Source organism: Chroicocephalus ridibundus, chromosome 1 (assembly GCF_963924245.1).
Source record: "Chroicocephalus ridibundus chromosome 1, bChrRid1.1, whole genome shotgun sequence".
Classification (NCBI taxonomy): Eukaryota; Metazoa; Chordata; class Aves; order Charadriiformes; family Laridae; genus Chroicocephalus; species Chroicocephalus ridibundus.
The window spans coordinates 165,926,449-165,947,785 of record NC_086284.1 but is presented as its reverse complement, the minus strand read 5'-3'; the positions used below and the strand labels follow the sequence as shown (position 1 = coordinate 165,947,785).

The 21,337-nt window shown below is 51.3% G+C and overlaps 2 protein-coding genes across 3 annotated transcripts; one reads left to right on the top strand and one right to left on the bottom strand.

The window, feature by feature from the left end:
• Window positions 1-273: 273 nt before the first annotated feature.
• SMIM45 (small integral membrane protein 45) lies at window positions 274-7,107 on the bottom strand. Its single transcript, XM_063322553.1, has 3 exons — window positions 6,701-7,107; window positions 3,631-3,706; window positions 274-3,338 (listed from the first exon to the last, which is right to left on the bottom strand). Exon 3 carries the CDS (start codon window positions 3,334-3,336, stop codon window positions 3,130-3,132), a length of 207 nt encoding a protein of 68 aa, XP_063178623.1. The 5' UTR covers window positions 3,337-3,338; window positions 3,631-3,706; window positions 6,701-7,107; the 3' UTR covers window positions 274-3,129.
• Window positions 7,108-13,445: 6,338 nt separating this feature from the next.
• On the top strand, window positions 13,446-21,036 carry CENPM (centromere protein M). 2 transcript variants are annotated; one of them, XM_063322550.1, is made up of 6 exons: window positions 13,446-13,580; window positions 13,929-14,008; window positions 16,477-16,575; window positions 17,616-17,695; window positions 18,774-18,865; window positions 19,620-21,036. In XM_063322550.1, the coding sequence occupies exons 1-6, from the start codon at window positions 13,524-13,526 to the stop codon at window positions 19,743-19,745; spliced, it is 534 nt and encodes a 177-aa protein (XP_063178620.1). In that variant the 5' UTR covers window positions 13,446-13,523; the 3' UTR covers window positions 19,746-21,036. The 2 variants fall into 2 exon arrangements, with proteins under 2 accessions (XP_063178620.1, XP_063178621.1); XM_063322551.1 differs by lacking the exon at window positions 16,477-16,575.
• The last annotated feature ends 301 nt before the right edge of the window (window positions 21,037-21,337 follow it).

Sequence of the window (21,337 nt, the reverse complement as noted above, 5' to 3'; positions counted from 1 at the left end):
TTCAGTATCTGAGACAGTTTCCCTCTCCCCTGAGGTCTCTCTGGCTGCACAGGTCCCACAACGGGAGAAAAAGTCTCAGTTTTCAGGCAGCGTTTGCCTTTGGCTTAATTATTCCCAGATAGCCCTGTGGCACAGCCGGCACAGGAACCAGGCGGACAAAGACCTACCCTGCTGTAAAGGAAACCTCGCCGCAGCCTGGTCCTTGCTGCCTGCCTGGAGCTGGAGGGAGGCAGCTTCTGGGGGGAACAACAGGAAAATAAAGGGTGGACCACGTGGTTTGTCACACATTTTTATTGCACTGGGGAGGGCTTTAACACCATTGGCAGTAAAGTCCTTTGTACCCGTGGAAAATACCTGGCTTAATACTCATTGCATCAGGACTAAACAGCGTGAAACATAAGCTGGAGGAGATGAATAACTAATTTCTCTCTAGTCAGCCCTGATGTCTTTGTCATCTTCTTTTTGCTCGGCTTTTGCAGCGAGTCATGGGCAGAATGGAGGTGAAAAGAGGCAGGAGAGAGCACAGAGGAGGACACAGAGGAGGACACAGAGGAGGGGAGAGGGGACACCCGCAGAGAGCCCCATCGCACCGTGGATGCCAGCTGGCCGAGAGTGGTGGTGGCAGACCCAGCCTTTCGTTTTTACCAGGCTGGTAGTTTTCCCTCTTCTCTTTTGACTCAGCAGGCGAAAGTGGGTTTGGAGAAAGTGTGATGGCAGAGCAGCCTGCACCAATCCGGCCAAAACCACGACAACCAGGATCCCTTCCCACAGGGACAGTTTTACCTGGCCCTGGCTGCTCCAAGCCCCTCAGCTCCAGTACAGAGCTTTTTATTGCTACCCCATGGCTCAGCTGGGGTCTGTTCCAAGTGCAGTCCCAGCCACGACTGAGTCGAGGTGAGGAAGTGGGTTTCCAAGCTGGTGCTTGGAGATATGGCTGTGTTGTGCCAGAGAGCAGGGGACGTGAGCCATGCAGCTGAGGGTGGCACGTCAGAACCTGCAGTCTAGCCCCGCGGCATTTCCCTTTCGCACTCTCAAGTCACCAAGGCACAAAAATATGTGGGATTTACCTGTTTCAGGCTGCACCTGCATTTTGAGCCTTTGCTCACCAGGGTGAGAGTATCTTTGGGCACAGGAGTAACCACTCACTGCATTTCCCTGCTGAGTGAGACTCCCCAGTTAGGGTTCTCATATCACGATCTCTGAATTTTGGCTGAAGGAAGGACTCACAACTTGTCCTCCAGCTGAAACAGAGACAGAAATCTCCTGCCAGCATGCCTGGTTTTGGCGTGGAAGATAATGGTGATACAATTGCAATCTGAATGGATTAAACGTCCCAGAAAGACCCAGGATATTCACAGGATGTTCTGACCCATTCCTTCCTCTGCCAAAACTTTTAGAGATAAAAATTAACTTTCATCCCCAGAGAATTACCAATGTAGCATCACTCACTTAAATCGGCCCTGTTCGCTCTCCTCCTCTCTTTGGGAATGGAGGAGAAAACCTCCCTGACAGTTTCACAGGAGAGGCTGAGGGACACGAGCCCATCCAGGAGCTGTGGCAGATTTGGGCAGCTGGCCCGAGGGACTCCTGCTGCCCAAAGGAGCCATCGGGGACTATGGCACAGAGCTGACACCCGGGGAGCATGCTGGGGATGTGGGTCGCCCCAATACTGGCAGGCCCAGGTGACAGCACAGGATGTGCAGACACATGTACATGGGGTGGTGGCATTGGCTGACATCCCCTGGGACATGCAGGAGTGGGTCACGCGGGACCCCACTGTGCCCAGAGTGCTCACAGGTACCACCTCTGCACCTACTGCAGCCAAAGGGTGGGTGTTGGGGTGGGAGGAGAGGGGAGGAGAGGCTCTTGACACAACCTCCTGCCATGGGTTCAGAGCTCCCCCAAACCTCTCTGGACACACGGGGCATTTCACAGGATTGGCAGGGAGGGAGAAGGTGTGAATGTCCCTCTTAGCCCCAGCATCACGCCTTCGTACAGCACTTCCGTAGCTGATCAGCCCCGCGGCAGTGCAGAAACTGCAGATAGTCTACAAACATGAGATTTTGTGCCAGACCCACATTATACGGCTTGGGTCCAGAAAGCAGAGGTGGTGCAACAAGCCCATTTCACCAACAGGCTCAGTGTCCCTTCTCAGAGATGTGCAGGGAAAGGAGGCTGAGGAACGCTTCAGAGCTTTCATTGGGATGAGAGTTAAAGAAGACTCCATCCATGCCATAGGACTCCAGAGTGCAGGATACTGAACAAATGCAAGCTACCTCCCGGTCTATCCCATCTCACTCCGTGGCAGAGGAGCAGAAGGTCAGGCAGATCGGGAGAGGCTTATGTGATAACTCTGGCAGCACCTTTTCGTGGAGAGCTGCCGAATATTCTCAGCTTGACACAGGACTTGGACAAATCTCTTTACTAAAGATCTTTAATTTTAATGTAGTGCATCTGGAATGGATGGACAGATGGATGGATGTTCTCCATCTCCCAAACAGACACAGAGCAGTGGTGTGCCTTTAGCCACACTGGTGTGCCCCCAGTCTCTGGGGCTTGATGAGACCTTGGTCCCTCTGCAGAGAGCTTCAGCAAGCTTACCGTCCCAGCACCAAGGGTGGGTGCTGTGAAGAGCTCAGGCGAAGCAACAATCTGCGTTGAAATCCCATTTTTTTCCCCAAAAACACCCCCCAGACTTAAGCAGAGTGGGTTAGACTTAACTCAATGACTAGGAGTAAAAAAGCTCTGTATCTCTTCGCAAGCCTGGTACCCCTGCAGACACCTTTCTTACTGAGGGTCATGTCAAGGTGCCAGTCAGCTCAAACTCAAGCGATTAACAAGGGACCTTTACTTTGAGTGACCCATCAGTCTCTGCCATGGAGAGAAGTAGAAGTCCTTGGCTGGGCGAAGGGCTGTGAGCATGTGGGAAGCCCCGAGTCTACAATGCCACACAAACCTTGCCTAAGAAGCAAAGGGGCAGAAAGGTGAGTGGTGAGTATGAGACCCAGATCAGCAAAGAGCAAAGCGATGATCAGTCCCGCTGGCGCAGGGCAGGACTGTCATCCCTACCAAGGCTTGTAGACTGCTGCCCACCCAGGAGAGGCTCATCTGGACTCAACAGGCAGCACATCAGACCTCAGGCACCCCGAAGGCCAGGTTGTCCCGAATCATCAGTGTCTTCCGAAGGTCTCGTTCCATGATTGGCCTCTGCGTTCGCCACTTATGGGCTTCCTGGAGTCCTGGCTCAAAGTAGTAAATGCAAGCTCCAAAGCCCACCAGGATGAGAATGGAGATCATCAGATACACTGGAACAAACCAATCCAAGAAGTGGGGCATGGCTGCCAGAAAAAGAGGGAGAAACTTGTGCAGTGGGAGCACCCAAAAATCACCTCCACTGGGCTTCATCATGAGACATCTGCCTCATCAGCAGTGCCCAGCCTCCCTGCACCCCTCCTCACAGCCCCATCTCACCCCAAGTCCTGCTTGGTTGCACACCAAGGCACCTCAGCCTTCGGGAGAGGGCAATCCCTTCAGCTCATCGCTGAGACCCCCTCACTGAGCAGCAGTCTCTGAGGGGAGCCCAGATCTATCCCCCCTCACATCAGCCACTGGGCAGCAGGAGCCACTTACCGGGGGCGGCCAATCTGCCTTTTCAGGAGCCCCTCGCCACCCAGGCGTGAGGTGCCGAGTCCGGGGCAGCGCCGCCCTGGGGAACACAAAACAACATGCTGTATGATCGCTGTTGATCCTGCACTAAAAACGAGCAAGGTGGAAGGAGCAAACATCTCCCTGCCCAGCCGTCGAGGCTGAAGCTTTCCAGAGGGGTGGACAGCCGGGGTCCCAGCCCCACAACCTGCTGGTGCCCTGGCCCACTCCCTCCTCACCATTATGTCCCTGGTGATGCTGTGCTCAGGGCATACACCCTCACTCAGGGCCATTTAAAAGCTGTAATGGCACCACTTTTGTGCCCATCCTTTATCCCCATCCTTTGCGAGGGAGGGAGCAACCCACATTGCAATCCACAGTGGAATCCAACTTGTCTGACCCCTAGCTGCCCGCTCTTACCAAAACACCCGCCAGGTTGTGGGCGATGGAGGGGTAGAAATGAAGATCAAGAAGCATCCCCCCAAAAAGTCATAGCTCTGGTCCCCCAGGCACCAGGGCTGCTGGGTTTTGCATGGTGAACATGGCACTTGTCACAGGCTTGGGTGGATTAAACCAGGGGCCCTTGGGCTTGGGAAAGTGTGACAGCACCAGACTCGGGCACAAAACACAGTCCTGAAGGGGGGCTTTCCAAAACCCTTACCCCTTGGTGGGGTGATGAAATGCCTCTTGACTTCGGTGGGGACGCAGTTAGAGTAGAGCTGCGCCCTCGTCGAGCTCCTCCTTTTCAAGACACCTGAAAGCTGCCATCAGCAACCATCCCGCGAGTCACCCCTCTGCCAATAACCACCTGTCCCCAGCCTCCCTTGTGCAGGGAGGTTAAAGGGAGGCTGGGGAGAGCTCTGAGCATCTCCGTCCTGCTCCCTGCTCCTGGCCCGTAAGGTTGCTGCCCTTTCCCACACTGGAGGCTGGGCATATTTTATTATCTTCTTTTTTTTAAAAAACGAAGCCATCAGTTGATTTCAACGTGCCCAGCAGCATTTCTCTGCTGGACACCTCTTGCAGCAGGAAAGCACATCCCTGCCTGCTCACCCCGAGATTAGCAGCAGGAAGCATGAGATTCATCTCTGCCCTCTGAATAACACCGTTTCTGTCACAGGGTTAGATCTGAAATGAGCTACAATTCTTGCTAATGTAAGCAAGAAACTGCCAGCACTATCAAAAAAGCCTGATTTCCTCCCACTTACTGGCGGCATGAATGTTGATATTTATCTGTTCTTGCATCACAGGGCAGACCTTGGTGGATTTTGCCTCCTCCTACTGTGCTCTTTGGCTTTCAGCAGTCCTTGGTTTTGCTACCCATGGCGCTGCCCCTACCCTTGCCAAGTCCTGGAGGACTTTTTCTCCTGGAGGACTTTTTCTCCCTCTCAGTGATTCACATGTCCCTTTTGCCAGGACCCTGCTCCGCCTGATCGAGAGCAATGAGACCAGGCGGCTCAGCATCAGCCACTATTTGGCCAGGAGCAAAGAGGCAGTCTGGGCGCTGCTCCTGCCTCTTCATGGCTGCCTCTGCCTTCCTCAGGCGAGTAACTCGGGAAGAACCCCCCCCCTACCCCAGCCTGCAAAAACATCACAGACATGTTGTGCAGAGCAGGGATCCCACCATGGGGTTTCCGTCACATAACTCATCCTGAGGAACTCAGGAAGGAATTAGGCACGAACCCCGCTCCCCAACAGGAGTCAGGTCTGAGGTGTGGGTTTGGCCAGTGGCCCCTCAGCGCAGCTTCTGTACATGCTCTGCAAAAGTATCTCCTGTGTCCTGTGATGCTGCTGCTGCTGCTGCATGAAGCCCTGCGCACCCCCTGCACCCCCAGCCAGACTGGGAGGACCAAGGCTGCTGCAAACCCCTTCTCCAGAGGTGCCCCAGCAGCCGATACCAGTCCCCGGCTGGCAACAGTATTGGGCAGGGTTAGGGAGTCTGGGAAGGTGACTCTGGCTTGGACCCCCCTGAGGCAATGGGAGGAAAGCCAGCAACCTCATTTCCTTCCCTAATCATCTGCTTTGCAAACCTGGGAGTGAAGCTGCCATCCAAAAACAACGCAATAAAAAGCAGCCCTACAGACTCCCCCATTTATCCTTCCTCGGTGACTGGCAGAGCCAGCATTTCCCAGCTCCTCGCCAGCAACCTATTCTTCGGTCTACTTGCTATGCAGTCCTCACCTCGTGCTGCGTCTCCCCACCGATCCCCCAACAAATGGTCCTCATTGTGGCCAAGCCAAGTGCTGGGCAAGGTGTCAAAGCACGCCCCCCCAGCCCCCAGCCTCTGCAGGGGTGGCCCAGCGAAGCACTTGCTGTCGTCAGGTGGGTGAGCAGATTTTGGCTGCAAATGCTGAAAGAGGGAGCTTCATTTGGGAAGATGTCAGCTTTCTGGAGCAGCTCTGCAGATATTAAACGTGCCTTAACCCTTGCTGGACCGGTCGATCTCAGAACCCTGTTTTGCAGTGGGACATCTGTGTCCTCCCAAAGACACAAAAGACTCCCCCATCTTCTAGCTGAGATATCATCTCATAGGGGTAATCTGACTGACCCTTTTTAAACCCATGCTACATGTGTCACTCCAGCTGCTCTCCTTCACTGTCACCCCTGGATCCCGCGTGCTGCCTCCAGCTGCCCCCCAAAGCGCAGTGGGTACACTTGTGACAGGCACCCCGGGGGGGGGGGGGGGGGATGCTGCAAGGTACAGAGCAGAAGCTGCTTGGGAGGGGGGAGCTGGAGCAGGGAAAGGGGGTGTGCAGGAGACATGGACATGCAGCGGTGACTGGTCATGGGGTGAGCAAGGCAGGAGTGGTGCCCATGCAGAGTACCTGGACACAGGTGACTTTGGGCACCAAACCTTCCCATGTGCATGGTCAGGAGCACAAACCAGGTTGCAGCACTACCAGCCACGACCACAGAAGATCCCCCCACGGATAGGGCACCCCGGTGCAGCATACAGCGAGGGGCAAGGAGCTGCTGATGGCTGGGGACCTGGACACGACCCCGCTCCCATTTATTGCATCCCCGACAAGCACCCGCTACCTGCCAACATGCCACCTACCTCCTTCAGGGGCGCAGGGCGACGGGATGAGGCTGCTCCCTCCGGCATCTGCCGGAGCCCGGTCGGGATGAGTCAGGCCCCTTTTCCTAGCCAGGCAGTGCCAGGGAGAAGGGACCCAGCTCCGGGAGAGCCGGGCGACGGCGGGAGGCGACAGGCGCGGGGCGGGAGGGAGGGAGGGATGGCGGGAGTAGCCGCGGCCGGCGGGAGTGCGCAGGGATGACACTCAGCCGGCAGCGCGGCCTCATTTCCCACCGGGGCTCCCGGGGGCTTCCCCCACCGCCTCCCCGGCAGCGTCAGCGCCCCTCCAGCCTCCCCAGGGCACCTCACCGCCTGCCTCCCCCCCGAAGGAGGGACGGTCTGCAACCAATTGCATCCCCGCGCAGGAGGGGGGGGGGGGGCATTTTAGCAGCTGTCGTTATGGCAACGGGCCTCCCGAGCTCACCCGCACATGGTACCCGGGCGAGAGCCACGGGAGAGGCGGGCGAGGGATGCTCTCCCTCCTCCCGCATCATCCGCAGCCCGGGCGGCAGCGCCCGGGGAACGGCTCTCCGCCGGGCTGAGGAGGAGGAGAAATGCCGGGGGAGATGTGTGTAAACTCGGACTGAAGGAGATTTACGGGATTTTCAGGCTCCACAGGTTTGCCGGTGTGCCCACCCCAGGCTCTGTGGGCTGGTGGCTTGTCGGCAGCGGGACAGAGGCAGAGGGGTGGAAGGGGAGGGTGGTTAGTACTCCTTTTAGGGGTTTTATACAAAAAGAAAAGAATCAACACTTTGACCGAAAGTATCTCACAGCAGAAACCAGGACAAACATTGCTGTCTGGAGTAATATTTTTGCTTTCAGTGGAATACCTCATTTCCTGCATCCATACCTGGCTCTGTCATTGCTGCTGCTGACGGAAGTGGTTTGGTTGAAACATTTTCAGTTTTTCAGCAGCACAGAAATAGGAACAACGAAACTGTCTTGGGATTTGGTTGTTTGGTGGTTGTTTTTTGTTGGTTTTTTTTGCACACGGGGAAATTTTCACTGTGACCTAGAAGTCATTTAACGCAAAAATGTTTTAACAAAATCAACCAAACAACGGGCTGCAGTCCCAAGAGCTTCCTGCTCTCCTGCCTGTGCTCTCCAGCCCTGCCTGCTTAGCTTCTGACACCTACAGCCCTGCAGGTGCCACCGCGGGGGGTGACTGTAAAGGCTTGCAGGGCTAATAATATCCACCAAATTATCTGAGCCCCACATCTGTGCCTGCTACATGCCTGTGCCCCGGGAACTAAGAGGTGTGAGGTTTGGCTTCCCAGTAGATTGTTTCAGAAACAAATGGGTTTGTCCCCTCCCCAAGCCATCCTGTGGGCGGTGGCAGAGCTCACGTGCGCTTGCTGGCTCCAAAGGTAATGCACCCAAGGGGCCTGTTGCCTGGTCTCGCTGGGGTTTCATCCATCAGTGCAGAGACAGGGCTGTACTGCGAGCCATCGGAGCTGGCTGTCAAGCTCCATAATTTCCTCCTCATCCTCCATTTGTCCTCCCGAGCCCCACTTCTGTTTGATGTAACTTCGTAATAGCTTAGAAGCGTTGAGCACAGGCTTGTGATCCCCCTGTACCTAGCAGGATGTCTGCATGGAGATCCATTAGGATTATCCAGCTGCTTCTTGGTTTGCTTCAGCAAGGTGACTGCCTCCAGATGATTGCCATGTGCCTCCAGAGAGGAGCCTGCAATCATGCCTTAATTTTAACCTCACTGAAGTTCAGCCATGACACCCACCTTGACCATCAGCGCAGTAATTGCTTCATTCATCCCACTGACGAGGGAGGAAAACACAAGCCTCACGGTTTTGACCGTACTGGGAGAGAAACGTGATTTGGACAAACCAAAAGCCAAAAAGATTTTTAAAAAATTATGTTGAAAGGATATTCTTTATTGTGTTCCCAGAGCAAACCCTAAGGGCAGGCAAAGACACAGTACATTTGAGAGGGCAGAAGGGAAACCACTTCCAGGTATGGAAAGAAAATGAGAAGGAGATCAGTGGTGGCCGCCACAAGGCAGGAGACTATTTCACCAGGACACCAGTCAATGCCAGAGCCACAGGCCACCCTGGTATGGCCTATCAGGCCAGGTGTCCTCAAGGACATCATGCTGAAATGCGTAAGATCCTCCCCTGTCCCCAGCTGACCGTCCCAGCTCTCTGTCATAGGTCACCCCAGGGGGACACCAGAGCCAGTGTGCATCCATCGGGCTGCAACTTCTCCCCAGGTTTAACTTCAGGCTTAATGTTAAAACACTGCTCATGCAGCCAAACCCCCAGAACAACAGCATCTTTGTCTCATGAGGTCATTTTTTTCCCCCTGGTTCACTTCCCTGCCGTGCAAACACCGGGAGGGCATGGCAGGGAGTGGGGATCACCTCTTCCCGCAGTGACCACTGCACTGGTGGGTTTGTGGAAGTCATGACATGGCAGCCTCACTTGCTTCAAGCAGAACTCTCCTCAGCTGAGTTGAAAGCACCCTTGGAGGCAGCAGGAAATGAGGACTGGGCTTTGTGCTGATGGAGCTGGGACACACTCACAGGCCCCCTGCCCCAAGGTGGCCTTTGATGCCGCAGCAGCTGCTTGCTGCCTGTGAGAGAGCTCTCAGGTGCTGTCACATCCTTTGGTTTCCAATAAGAGCTGCGGCGTCGAGACAGCTCCAGGCATCAACATGCCGTGTACAGCTCAAACCACATGGAAACGCTTCAGCTGCGGTTCAGCTTTCACTACGAATAAGGCTGCCGTGTGCCACAGCATCTTCCAGGCATGAGCACGTGCATATCACCCTGCCTGGTGCCTGGGGGGCTTCCGGCCCCTTCCGCCTGGCATGGAGCAAGCCCCTGAGCAGCTGTGCACACACAAGCCCACTGAAGCCATTCACACCAGGCTACTGCCCACCACCAAGCCTCCGTCTTCCTCCATATCTCTGGCCAGCCACAAATTCACCTGCACGATGAAGGCGAGCATGGGGTTGGGTTTGACATGAGAGGGTCACCAGCCACAGCAGAGAACATGAAACCCTTCTCAGACAAAAGCCCTGGCTGGAAAAAGATGAGATGGTTGGGCAACCTCAGGCACACACTTCCCATTTTTAACATGCCCATAAATCACAGCAAGAACTACATACTGATCTCGGCTTAATCACAAGCCTGATTAAGTGTTATTCCAGTTTTTCCTAACAAGTTTCCTCAACTGTTCTTTAGGCTTTTATTGGCATCTTCTGAGATGATCAGACACAAGTGTCTGCCCATCTTTAAGGCAATACCAATCCCCTAAATACTATTCTGCCAAGCTAGGTAGAGGCATGGGAGAAGATGGACTTTATCAAACTAGCCTCCCCCACGGTCCACAGTAGAGGACAAAACTCCAGCAAGAGTCCCAGAAATATTTCCCTGCTCAGCAGCTGGAGGTGAGGGAGCTGCTGCAAGTTGCAGAAGGCACCCTGGATACATGGCAGGACATCAGTCAGATGCTCTGGCACGAAAGCAGACTAACCTGCCTTCTGGGTGCTACTGCAGCTTCAAATAAGGAAACTCATTTGAGAAGCTTTGCTGAGTTGGTCAAAAAGCTAAGGAAATGTGTATGGGGAGTTAAATTAATGAGCAGAATGGAAAAAGCTGACTTACTTTGGGTCTAACAATAGCTGGGGAGAGCCTTTGCCAAAAGGAAGCTGAAGTTGCCAGCAACATATGTGGAAATGTCATTAGCTTCCCTAATAATTTGCACTTGCTGCAAATGATTTGTCTGTTAGTGAGAGAACAAGCGCAATCAAATACACAAGAGTTTGTATTCTGCGCAATTCCTGGGCAGCACTGCAAGAGGTCAGCTTGGAGCCAGGGACGTGGGGACAGGAAACATCTCACAAAACTTGGGCTGAACAAGGCTGAGATGAAGCCACCACTGCCAGGAGGTCTGGGAGCGGGTGCTGAAACAACTGGGACCATGCTGGGGTCAGTGTTCCTTCTGAGACCATCTCCAAAGCCTGTCTCTGTCGGGCCTATGGCTGCTTGAGGGGAACCGAGAGAGAAAATATCCCAAGATTCAGTCGCCAACCCACTGGATGAAGCAGACAGCAAATTGGTCAAGGCTACATGAGGAAAAGGTGTGTTCTACAATTTTTTTTGTAGTGGCTGGTGCTGTCCTGCTGCAGGAGTGACTGCACCATTCCCACGGAGCACTGCTGAGGCCAAGTCTCGCTGACGCTAATTGCCTTCATTGGCAGCACCTGAGCATCTTCACATGGGCTACATTATACTTCTACTTATTTTTGGAATGGTTTGTGCTACCAGAACAATATAAAATGGCCCAGAGTAAAATCAGGACCTCTCCCCTTCCGTATCATACCCTGCTCTCACCCCTTCTGTCTGCGCTGGCAGCCAGTGCACTGATACCCTTCCTTCAGCTCTCCTGCACCACTTGGAAGCAGAGATCGACTATTCCCGCTTTGCAAACTGGAAATGGGGCGGAGAGAGCTGAAACAGCCTGACACAGTCACGCAGTGATATGTAAAATACACCCCAGCCTCCAACACCAACCGTGTCTCATCCTTCTCCCTTCCTCTCCTTGCCGAGCTACAGATCTAGACAAGAGCTGCAGGCACATTGCCAGCCTGAGTCTCCACCTCCTTGTGCCATCCTCTGCCATGAAAAACAGTTATTAAATGCTATCCTTTGACATTAGATCTATTTTACACCCCTTGGCCCATGAGTAAATAGGCAACAAGGGTGCAGGACAATGATTCCTGTTCTCCTCCTGGCTCCCCACAGAGCTGAGCTTCCTCTGCAGGCTTTGCATCCCCCTGTGGAGCATCCCTGCAGGCATTTCAAAGAAAAAGGAAACCAAAGTGAATCTGCCTGGTGCAGCTTGCTGTGCCAGCTGTCAGGCAATGGTTTTGCATCCCAGGAGGAAATTTGCTGTGCCAAAGCCAGGATTTTCAGGCAGGGACCATCAGCACTACCACTGCTCCTCTCCAAGTCATCCTCAGGTGGGCTGTGTGTGTACCCAAGGGTCCTTTGTTAATAAGGGGGTGATGGGGAGGTGTCCCCCCCACACACAGTGAAGGTGGGGCACATGGAGAAGGGAGCAGGGTGAATCTCTGTGTCCCCATGGGAAGGAGGGGGTCAGCTCTGCGTAGGGAAGTCTGTCAAGGGACGGCTAAGAAACCTGCTGGGTACAAGGAAAAATAACTGTGGTATTGGTGATAGCTCATCTGGACACACTGAACCTCAACAGGCACCAATGTCACCAGAAGCCTGCAGTGACAGTGAATATGTCCCTGACCAGACACTGAAGCCACCCAGGTCCTTCTGCAGGGGCAGAGAGCAGGCAATGGGGAGTAGCAGGGAGATGAACGAGGAGAAACATCTTTTAGGTGGTTGCCGCAGCTTTTAGCGTATTTCTACACCCTCAGCAGCCCAAAAGCAATGTTGTTCAAATTGCTTTCTATGCCCCCCCTCTCGCCCCCCAACCTGGGAGCTGGCTCTCGTTATTTATTGCATCTGCCTGCCTCCCATCTTTAGGACATATCTGCCCTGGATTTGTCCTCCCTTCCCCCTGCCGAACTCAACAACAACCAGAAATATCCTGTACTCTCTTCTGCTTCACCTGTAATTTGTCTCATGCTGGCAACGAGCAGAACCGTCTGCCTTTGTCAAGATCAAAAAAGCCACGGCAGCCATGTGATGTCAGCTTACATTAAAGCCCCCCTCTCTTCCCTCCGCCTCCCCTCTCCGGCTTGCCGCAGAGTGGAAGAGGCATCTTCGTCCTCCTGCGGCCTTCTTCCTCCCCCTGGTACATCTCCTGCCATTTGGAGGTGCCCTGGTTGAAGGGGCAGGGAGAGCCAGCCCCAGCCGGCAGCTGAAGGGGTCCTGGACACCCCCCCCCCTCCCCCGCCACAAAATTGGAACCAAACCCAGGGATGATGCAAAGAGCAAGAGATGCAGCAATTTGGACCACAGGCCACCAAGGGACATTGGACCTCTGAGGGCTTTACATCACTGCACATCATCATCTGGCTCTGACCTTGGGGTGAGGAAAGCTCAGCCTATCTCCATAACTGCCGTGTTCCTGCAGGGGCTCCTTCCTGCCTGTATCCCGGGCAGGGGAGCAGGGGGAAGGTGCCAGCTGGAGGTCAGGGCTGCTGGAGCTGCCACAAAACCTCGCGCAGAACAATTCGGCGTGCAAAGCCAGGCGCTGCTGCTGTCCCTTCCCTATTACATCAAGCAGTCTTTATAGCATGAAAATGTATTAAGTTTGTTAACATATATTCGTTCACATTATACACCGCAATGCAAGGAATAGTGGAATTTTACCAGGGACTTTGTTATTGTTCAGGCTTGAGCAAACCAACAGACCCCAGCTCATCGCAAGCACCAGGGGGACTGCCCATCCCTGGACACCAGGACTTTGCTTCTCGGCAGCTTAGGGCTGTCCATGATACCCCTGGGAGGCTGAGATGCGGCCACCGTCCTGCCCCTCGCACAGGCCTGTGAAACCCTCGGGCATCGTCCGGCGCTGCCGTTAAGTGCCTCCGGCCCGACTGACCCCCGGGGCGCGGGGGTGTCGCAGGAGCCCGGCTGCTGCGCAGAGCTTTGCTGTGAATGGCCACCGGTACCGCGGTTTGGCCAGTGCAGAGTCCAAGCCGTGCTCCTCCCCGAGCGCCGTGCCAGGCCCTGGAGCGCTCCCGCCCGCCCGCCCGCCCCTCTCCTCAGGCCTCGCCCCCCCGAACGCGCTGCGCCGGCGCGACGCGGGGCGAGGCGGCGGTTTGAATCCCGGCGGGCGGGCAGGCGGCGCTGTCTCCTGCGGACATGGCGGTGGTGCGGCCCTTTGACAAGCTCCCGGAGCTCAACTCCGTCGCCCTCCTGGTAGGTCCGGCGGCGGCACCCCGCCGCCCCTCGCCCCCGCCATCCCGGGTCCCGGCCGTGCGGTCGGTGGCCGCCTGGCCCGCGCCCTCCGCCACCGCGGCAACGGCCGTGCCTCAGCGGCAACGGCCGTGCCTCAGCGGCAACGGCCGCGCCGCGGGGATAGGCCGCCTGGCTGCGATATTCACATGTAGCCCCTGGGTCTGGCCACCCTCCTCCCTTCCCCCCACCTCGGCGGCGGTTCCCGGGTCCCCGTCGCGGCGGCGGGCAGCGGGGTCCGGAGCTGCCCCCGGCTGGGCCCCGCCTCCGGGGCGGCCTCTGACCGTGCTTTTCCCTCTCCTGTCCGCGCAGCTGGTGTGTTCGGACGAAGGCCTCCAGCGGCAGCTGGCGGAGGCGATGCTCCGAGAGAAGAAGAGCTTCACGATCAGTATGTGAGTGGCGGGGAGGGGGACGCGCCGCCCCCGGCCGCAGGCCCGTGGCGGGGTCGTACAGGGGCTCTGCCCAAGCGGCGGTGGGTGGAAGGGCAGGGTATTCCCTTCCGAGGAAGAACTTGCTCCTGTGAGCGCTAGAGGGCACCCCTGCACAGACGTGACCGGCGGCTGCAGAAGGCAAAACGCTGTCTTCAGGGCAAGCGGTTTGGGCGTGATTAGAAACGGGGGTGGAAGTAATTCTCACCTCCATCGTGTTCGTTGCACATACCATTGCCCTTCGCATGTCGCACAGGTGTTTGATTAATAAATTGTAAGGGTATGAGAGGAGCACAGATTTATTATTTTTTTTTCTCCCGGGAGACAGACATATACAGGAATTAAACATCTTAGGACAAATTGAGGCAAGTACAATGCTGGCAACTACTTGAAAGCAAACAAGTTTTCCTGAAAGATGTCCATTACTTTTGGTGCCCTGGTTTGTATGCATGCACGTGCTTTTCCTCCTCAAGATATTAAGATGCATTTGGGATTTTAACCATAGCTGCCTGACGAGTCCTGTTTTAAAAGCTTGATTAACTAATTTGTTATGATATAATGTCCTTGACAGCTCTCTTGCCAAGACCAAATAAGTTTAGTCAGCTCTTCAGAAGGTGTTTGTGTTATTTCACTGCTGTAATTCAAGGCTATGCAGTAAAGGCAAACCCAAGCTAATGTTCTGCTAGCCAGTTAGATCAACTGTACTGCTCTGATCATGGCATCTTGGATGTGTGTGCTAACTAATACTAAATTAATTACCTAATTTTCTACACAAATCCTGCAGCCTTTGCTGAGCTTTGGAGTGCCATAACTAGATGGCTACTGATACTACAGCTGGGTAACTACACAAAGGCGTTGAAACTTATGCTCATATTACAGAGCAAGATAAGTCCCTTCGCAAGTATCACTGGGGAAGCAGAAGTCCATGACAGTTTTCTTCCACTGTGTTGCTTTGGGATTATACGCGTTACAAAGAAATATGGCATCTTATCTGGAAAGTCTACCTGCCAGATACAGCTGTTGGGAGAAAAATTGCAGGGCTGGGGCTTTTTATGTCTCTTACTACTAGGAAGAAAAGGCTTCTGAAGCGCATATCTGGAGGCGGAGGCCACTGACATCATCTAGCAATGTTGGTTTAAATACACTTGAATTCCAAATCATGGAGGTTTTGGTTTGGTTATGTTGGTTGTTCTGTTCTCCCTCACCCCCCACCCCCCCGCCATGAGATCTGATACCTTCCTTTTACCACAGCTTTCACTTTAAATTTATAAGCTTGTTTGTATTGCAATGTGTCTTTCAAGACACTTTACTCATATCTTCTGTTAGTTTCTGAATGTTTTTGTTAAAACATACCTTCCTTATTTATAGGAAACAAAACACCTTTATTTGGAAACTGGCAGACAAAACTGCAAACTGCATATGACTAATAGAAGGGAATGCGTACCGTGATCTGTGGCTTGGGGAAAACTTAAGTCCTTAAGATTTAATTGGTCTCCTTGGGGAATATTCCTTCTAGCAAAATCAGTGTTTCTCTCTTGGCTTCCAGAGAGGAAGTGTATTGTGAGAGAGACGGAAATTCTGGGACTTCTATTTGTCCAATCTATCTGTCAAGTCATCTTCCAAAAATACAGTGCTAATAGTATTCTTCCCTGTGGAAGGCCCAGATACACACTACCGAAGCGCCCCCCCCACCCCTTTTTTTTTTTTTTTTTGGTACTGGGAAGAGTCACAAAAATCCCTACCCTGTAATTCTTCCAACAGCTGTATCAGCAGTGGTGGTATTGTGTAGGAGGAGGACACCTGAACTAATCTAGTAACTCCTGACACAGTGAAAGGGATAAAAAGGGAGGTAATGGTATAATAGAAGCTCTTTCTGAGCTATAACTTCATCTATAAAGTTATGCTAGTGATAAACTTCTGGTTTAAGGTTTCGTGAATACAACACAATTTTCTGTAACATGGACACCTGAGAAAGGTAGCCATTCCTGCGTGAGCAGATGAACGTTATCTCTGGAACATGACAGGAAAGCATTGACGCATTTTAGCTGAAGCTTGGCAGCAAAATATACCAGTAAAGCACTGGGGTTCAGTTTGTTAGAAAGGACTCTTCTTAACAATTGAATAAAATGACTGTCATACAGATCTGTGCAGGGAAAATGTTTCTGCGAGTCCTGTTGTGCTCTAAGAAGCTTCCCATTATAAACGATATTTTCTAGCAAGTATCATTGTGGCTGTCGTCAGCTATGAGTAGGCTTAAGATAGGAGAATACCACTTAAAGAATAACAGTCTCTTCAGTGCCTACATGTTTAGTATTTAGCAAGCTTCCTGGTAACTTGCTACATGATGAACTGCAATGGTTATGTGGTTATGGTTGAGCGGATACTGCCTTGCCAAGCTATTTCGTTAAACTGGCAAATTTATTATCTTTCAGTCACCTTACTACATCCCTCCCCTTACCTTCAGAGAGGGATCACCTTCGGCCCAGGATAGATATGATTGTGTTCATGATTGACATCAAGAGCAAATGCAGGTAAAAGAAGGGTAAAAATATGAGAGGGGAAACTGATATTTTTTTATTGGATTGATGGCTAAATCTACATTTTTACTGTGTCAGAATTGCTGAATAGTGGACTTCAAACCCAAGGCTTGCTGTGGTGGCACAGCTCAGTAATATATACAGTGGTTTTCTGGCCTCCAGCGATGGATTAGGACTGAACCGCTGTGTCCAATAACATGCTTGTTGCGCACTAAGTTGCCGTAGCAGAAAAGGCAGAATTTATTCTTGAATCCAGACATGGGATGATTTGAACTGAGCTTTGGAAAGACGCTGTCTGTAAAATTAGATGGAAACGATGGTGGTGCTGTTAAGTTCTGTAATATGCAGTTGGCTGATGCGTGTTGGGTAGTGCTACCTAATAACCAGCCAGTCGCTGCATCTGTGTCCCCAGTTCACTGATACTGCTGGTCAAGTGGGATCAGCACTATGGATGTCTCTAGGCAAAAGAGAAAGGTCTACCGGGACTGATCCCTTTTCTCTCATCTTGTGCTCATCTTTGTAGAAATGATATTTGTGTCCCCAGGCCATAAGTAAAGACTTGCTAAGGCACAAAAGTCAGCATTTTATTACTTTACTTAACTTGTGACTGATGATCCTGGGCTCTCATTTACCAAAAATGACAGGGCCAGCTGCATACTTACAGGACAGATGGTGCCGCAGAAATGCGTGGGCTAGTTCTTCTGAAAGAGCCAAAGTAGTGCTGAAGTCTCATTGGATGTTAATGAATTCGGATGCTTAGTGTCCACAAATCATGGAGGACACCGTTCAAACTAAGTCTAACTGTTGAGTCTTGGGTAGAAAGGATATGTTATGGATTATTAAACAGCTGTGGGTATTGCAGAGGTCTCTGCTGCCATGCTTTTAGCATAGAGCATAACTCCGCTGGCTCACAGATCAGCAGATGTTAACATCATTGGTTTTCTAATTGTGCTTCTGAAAGTTATTCCCTTTGTTCTTATGCTGTACTCCCTTTACCTCCCTGTCCAACTGGATTGTCTGTGCTTTTCTGACAGCTTGAAGAATGTCGAAGCTTCCCTAGCTCATGTGGATGCCAGCTTCTTCCTGGGGAAAGTGTGCTTTCTTGTCACTGGGGGTACGTATGGCATCTGCGCTCTTCCTCCTCTCTGAGCAGCACAACTCACTGTTATGTTCCTTAAAACAGGGCAGTGACTTAACCTGAAATGAAACAAAGGAAACCAGCGGCTTTGTCAAAAGCTTTGTTTAAATTATATCTGAACTCATCTCCCTTTTTTAATGGTTTTCATAGATAAAACATGGTTCTCTTCTCTCATGCTCACTTGCTCTGTTCTTTCTGTTTTTGCCAGTCAGACCTCTCTTCTCTGTCCCTAATCCCTCGATATGATTTGTGTCACTGATTTTTTTTTTTTTAATATTTTTATTTTCTTGTGGCACTGCAGAAGTCTGTTATATCTGCTCTTGCAGATCTGTCTTAATGATAATCTTAATGAGCAGTGAGGAGCATATGATACTCTGGTAATAAAGTGAATCTAAATGGATGAGCTACTAAACTATTAAGTATAGTTTTAATACAAGACTGGTATCCCTGCTGCGTGCTGTCTGGCTCAGTTGTGCCTTTAATCTCTCTTCCTCCCCCTCCACCACCTCTCCAAAAGCAGACAGGGTGCTTTCCTGCATACCCTCCCTAGTTTAGCTCTGAGGGACTGGAGGGGCCAGCCTATACTGCTCAGTGTTGGAACAGAGGTGCTGCATGCCTGGAATCTGAGGGTCAGGTAGCCTAATTCTGGGGTGAAAAAGGGTCTCTGCGTTGTCTTGTGCTATGGCTCTCCTGATAGGAGTGAAGTCCTTGGAGATATCACCCTGTGATATCACATGAGCCAGAAGGGTTTCTTGTTAATGAGTAGAAGATTCTGCCCCTGATGATAGTGTACTGATCCCTTATCCAAAATGTTAATGTTACAGTATTCAGTAACGTGGCGATATTTTTCCTGCTGTCAGTATTATGAATGACTTCTGTGCTAATTCTGTTGCGAATCGTGTACCATTCTGTTTGTACTGCTCGCTGTTGCCTTACCTTCTATGGTGCTCTCAAAATTAGCTCTGGATCGTTTAGTGGATGTGGAATTTCCTGGTTCTTTTCTTCACTGAATGTTGATTATGGGGCTTGTAATGTAGGAAAACTTTTTCTGTAGTTGGCAGGGTGAATTACTGCAGTGTAGACATGAATGCCATCTGGAAACTGGGAGAAGTCTACTGCAGTCCTGTGCTATTCTGTGAGCTGGAGGTAAGGAGCTTGTTTGGTGTCTGAAGGAATTTGTGAATTCCATTGCTCCCTGATCCTTGGGAACATTGTTACGTTTAGCAACAAATACATGTACATGCGCTACTGTCTTGCATAAGTGTCGGGGACCAGACTCTTTCTACAAGAACAGCAGAGGTACAGGAGTCTGACTGTCCTTGAAAAGAGTCTTCTCAATTACTTGCTCCTTCCTGTGCTACTTCAAAGCCTCAGGAACCCAAGTCTAAATTAACAAAGGCTTCTCTGATATGCAAAGTCTTGATACACTTGTTCTTTCAGGCGTTTTCTCTTCCCGGGAGCCCCTGAGCTGTTATTTGTCACGTGACTCTCTTGCCCACGTTATGCTTCCTCTTAGCCAGGCTTTGTTGCTTTGCAGGCTGTTTTGCCATCTGATATACCACTCTTTCCAATTACCTGCTTGGTCTGAAAAGCTGGAGGGAGAGTTTGGCATTCAGTGGCACTACACTTCACTTTTCTGTGTACTCATCATTCCACCCTCAGAGACTGCTTCCCTACCAGCAGGTAATATTTGTGCCTTTGGCAAGCCCTTCAGGGTTTTCAGCTGACAGCACTGTACCTTCCCTAACATTAGGGGAATAAACAGGCCTCTCTGGGAATTTCTGTAGCTAGCAGATCTGAACCATACTTAATGCTGGTTCCAGTTCTTTCTTTTATTGCAGCTAAGCACTGCTTTTCTTCTTTTCTATTGGTTAAATAACTTTTCCATTTTTGTTTCCAGTTGGAAGGCGTACGAGTTGCCACTGCTCAGCGACTTCTCCGGATGTTACAGATCTGTGCTGGTCACATACCAGGAGTTTCTGCCTTGTCCTTTGGCACACTGATGAGGAGCTCTGCTGATGACTAGCTTCTCATTGTGAGAATTCAGCCAGATTCATCGTTGTTTGGGTTTTTTTTCACTTCAGGCATTCAAGCTGCTGTGGTTGGAATCACATTGGGAAGCTTTTTTGCCTGACTTATTATGACCATTCATCCAGAGCTGTTCCTAGTTGCTAATCTTTCAAGAAAAGTTTGATTCCTGTTCAGTTGATAAGGTGTAGGTGCTGGAGGGAGGGCAGTTTGAATTGGGGATTCCTATATATTACTACGTCTGAATCCCATTACATGATCAAGTTTGAGTTTCACCCACTTTGCCAGTGGCCAGGAGCCATGTGTTTTACTGAGAAAATATCAGGAGAAAGGTCACTATCACAAACGCTGCGTGTCATGGTTGAGTTTCTTAGTTTCAATGTCCCCGAAGTACTAGAGAAGAGGCATCAGGTTCCTACTTCCTTTCGATTGAAATGTAGCACCTTGGACTAATGTGAAACCTCACGGGCAGGTTTCATCTCCCCACCAAGAGAATAATGGGGAAGGAAGGCTGTCCTGCAGCTTCTAGATAGGCTGCAATTGGCAGTTAATGATCCAGCTGTGTGAGCATCTGCCCGGTGAAGGGCTCAGTATTTCCATGCCTAGTACCTAATTGGGGAGGAAGAGACTAAAAAAGATAATCTATCACTTTAGCTGTGTCTTAGATCTTTAAACAAAAAGACTCCATCTCTCAAGCCTAGGATAATGAGCAACTCTATTCTTTGATTGTGATTTGGCAGCTGTGGACTGCTCTGCTGCAAGTTAGTCCCTGCAGACCAAGAAATAATTCTCCAGAGAGGTCAAACCTTCTCTGAGTCAGGAAATGAAGAGGTGAAAGGGCTGTAACTGACAGTGTAGCAGCACTTAATGCATTACAGCCATGGCAGGCAGACCACAGGAGGAGAAACATGCAGCTGCTAGTGGAAATCAATCTTTGTTCTCAAAGTAAAGAGCCACAGAACAGCTTTTCTCTCTCTCATGCTCTCGAAGAGACAAATCTAAGATTAAGTGACGTTGCTGGCCTCCAGTAAGCCTCTGTAAATTGTGCAGCTCAGTTCCACAGAGCTGCAGGAGTGCACTTATCCCTCCAGCATCCGTAGGGCTGAGGCTCTGCACTCCAGAGCTGATCAGAGATGAAACAGCAGACTGGACTATAGCAGCATACAGAAAACACGTGTTGTCTCTTGCAAGGTGGGCATATGCTGTGTATAATCCCTTAACTGTTAGGTTTCTATCAGCAGTAATTCATGCCTTATTCTTAACTGCAAGTCAATTGTGTGTTTTGGAGTTCTAAGTTAATAAAATGTATAATATTTAATAATTAGTTGTATGCTCTTTGTTTAGGTATGTGCCTTGGGCTCTAAAACCTACAGACACTTGTCCCAGTTTGCCCTGGAGGTGAGACTGGTCCTTGCCGGCAGTTTGAACTTCCAGTTAGTTGGTGGGTTGCAGTCACGGTTTCAGCCACGTGGTGGTGGCAAAAGCTTTCCAAATACACTCCTTCCTGTGTACTGCCAAAATACAGTGTTTCTTGAAAGACTGGGATATTTCTTACCCAGAATTGCATGCCAGGTAGAAATGAAGCCTAGA

What these genes read in the sequence shown, in the direction of transcription:
- SMIM45 (XM_063322553.1), bottom strand. Translation starts at nt 3,336, where the DNA reads ATGCCCCACTTCTTGGATTGGTTTGTTCCAGTGTATCTGATGATCTCC.
- CENPM (XM_063322550.1), top strand. Translation starts at nt 13,524, where the DNA reads ATGGCGGTGGTGCGGCCCTTTGACAAGCTCCCGGAGCTCAACTCCGTC. An exon ending in GACATCAAGAGCAAATGCAG is followed by an intron (nt 16,576 to 17,615) that starts GTAAAAGAAGGG and finishes CTTTTCTGACAG; the next exon opens with CTTGAAGAATGTCGAAGCTT. An exon ending in TGCTATTCTGTGAGCTGGAG is followed by an intron (nt 18,866 to 19,619) that starts GTAAGGAGCTTG and finishes TTTTGTTTCCAG; the next exon opens with TTGGAAGGCGTACGAGTTGC.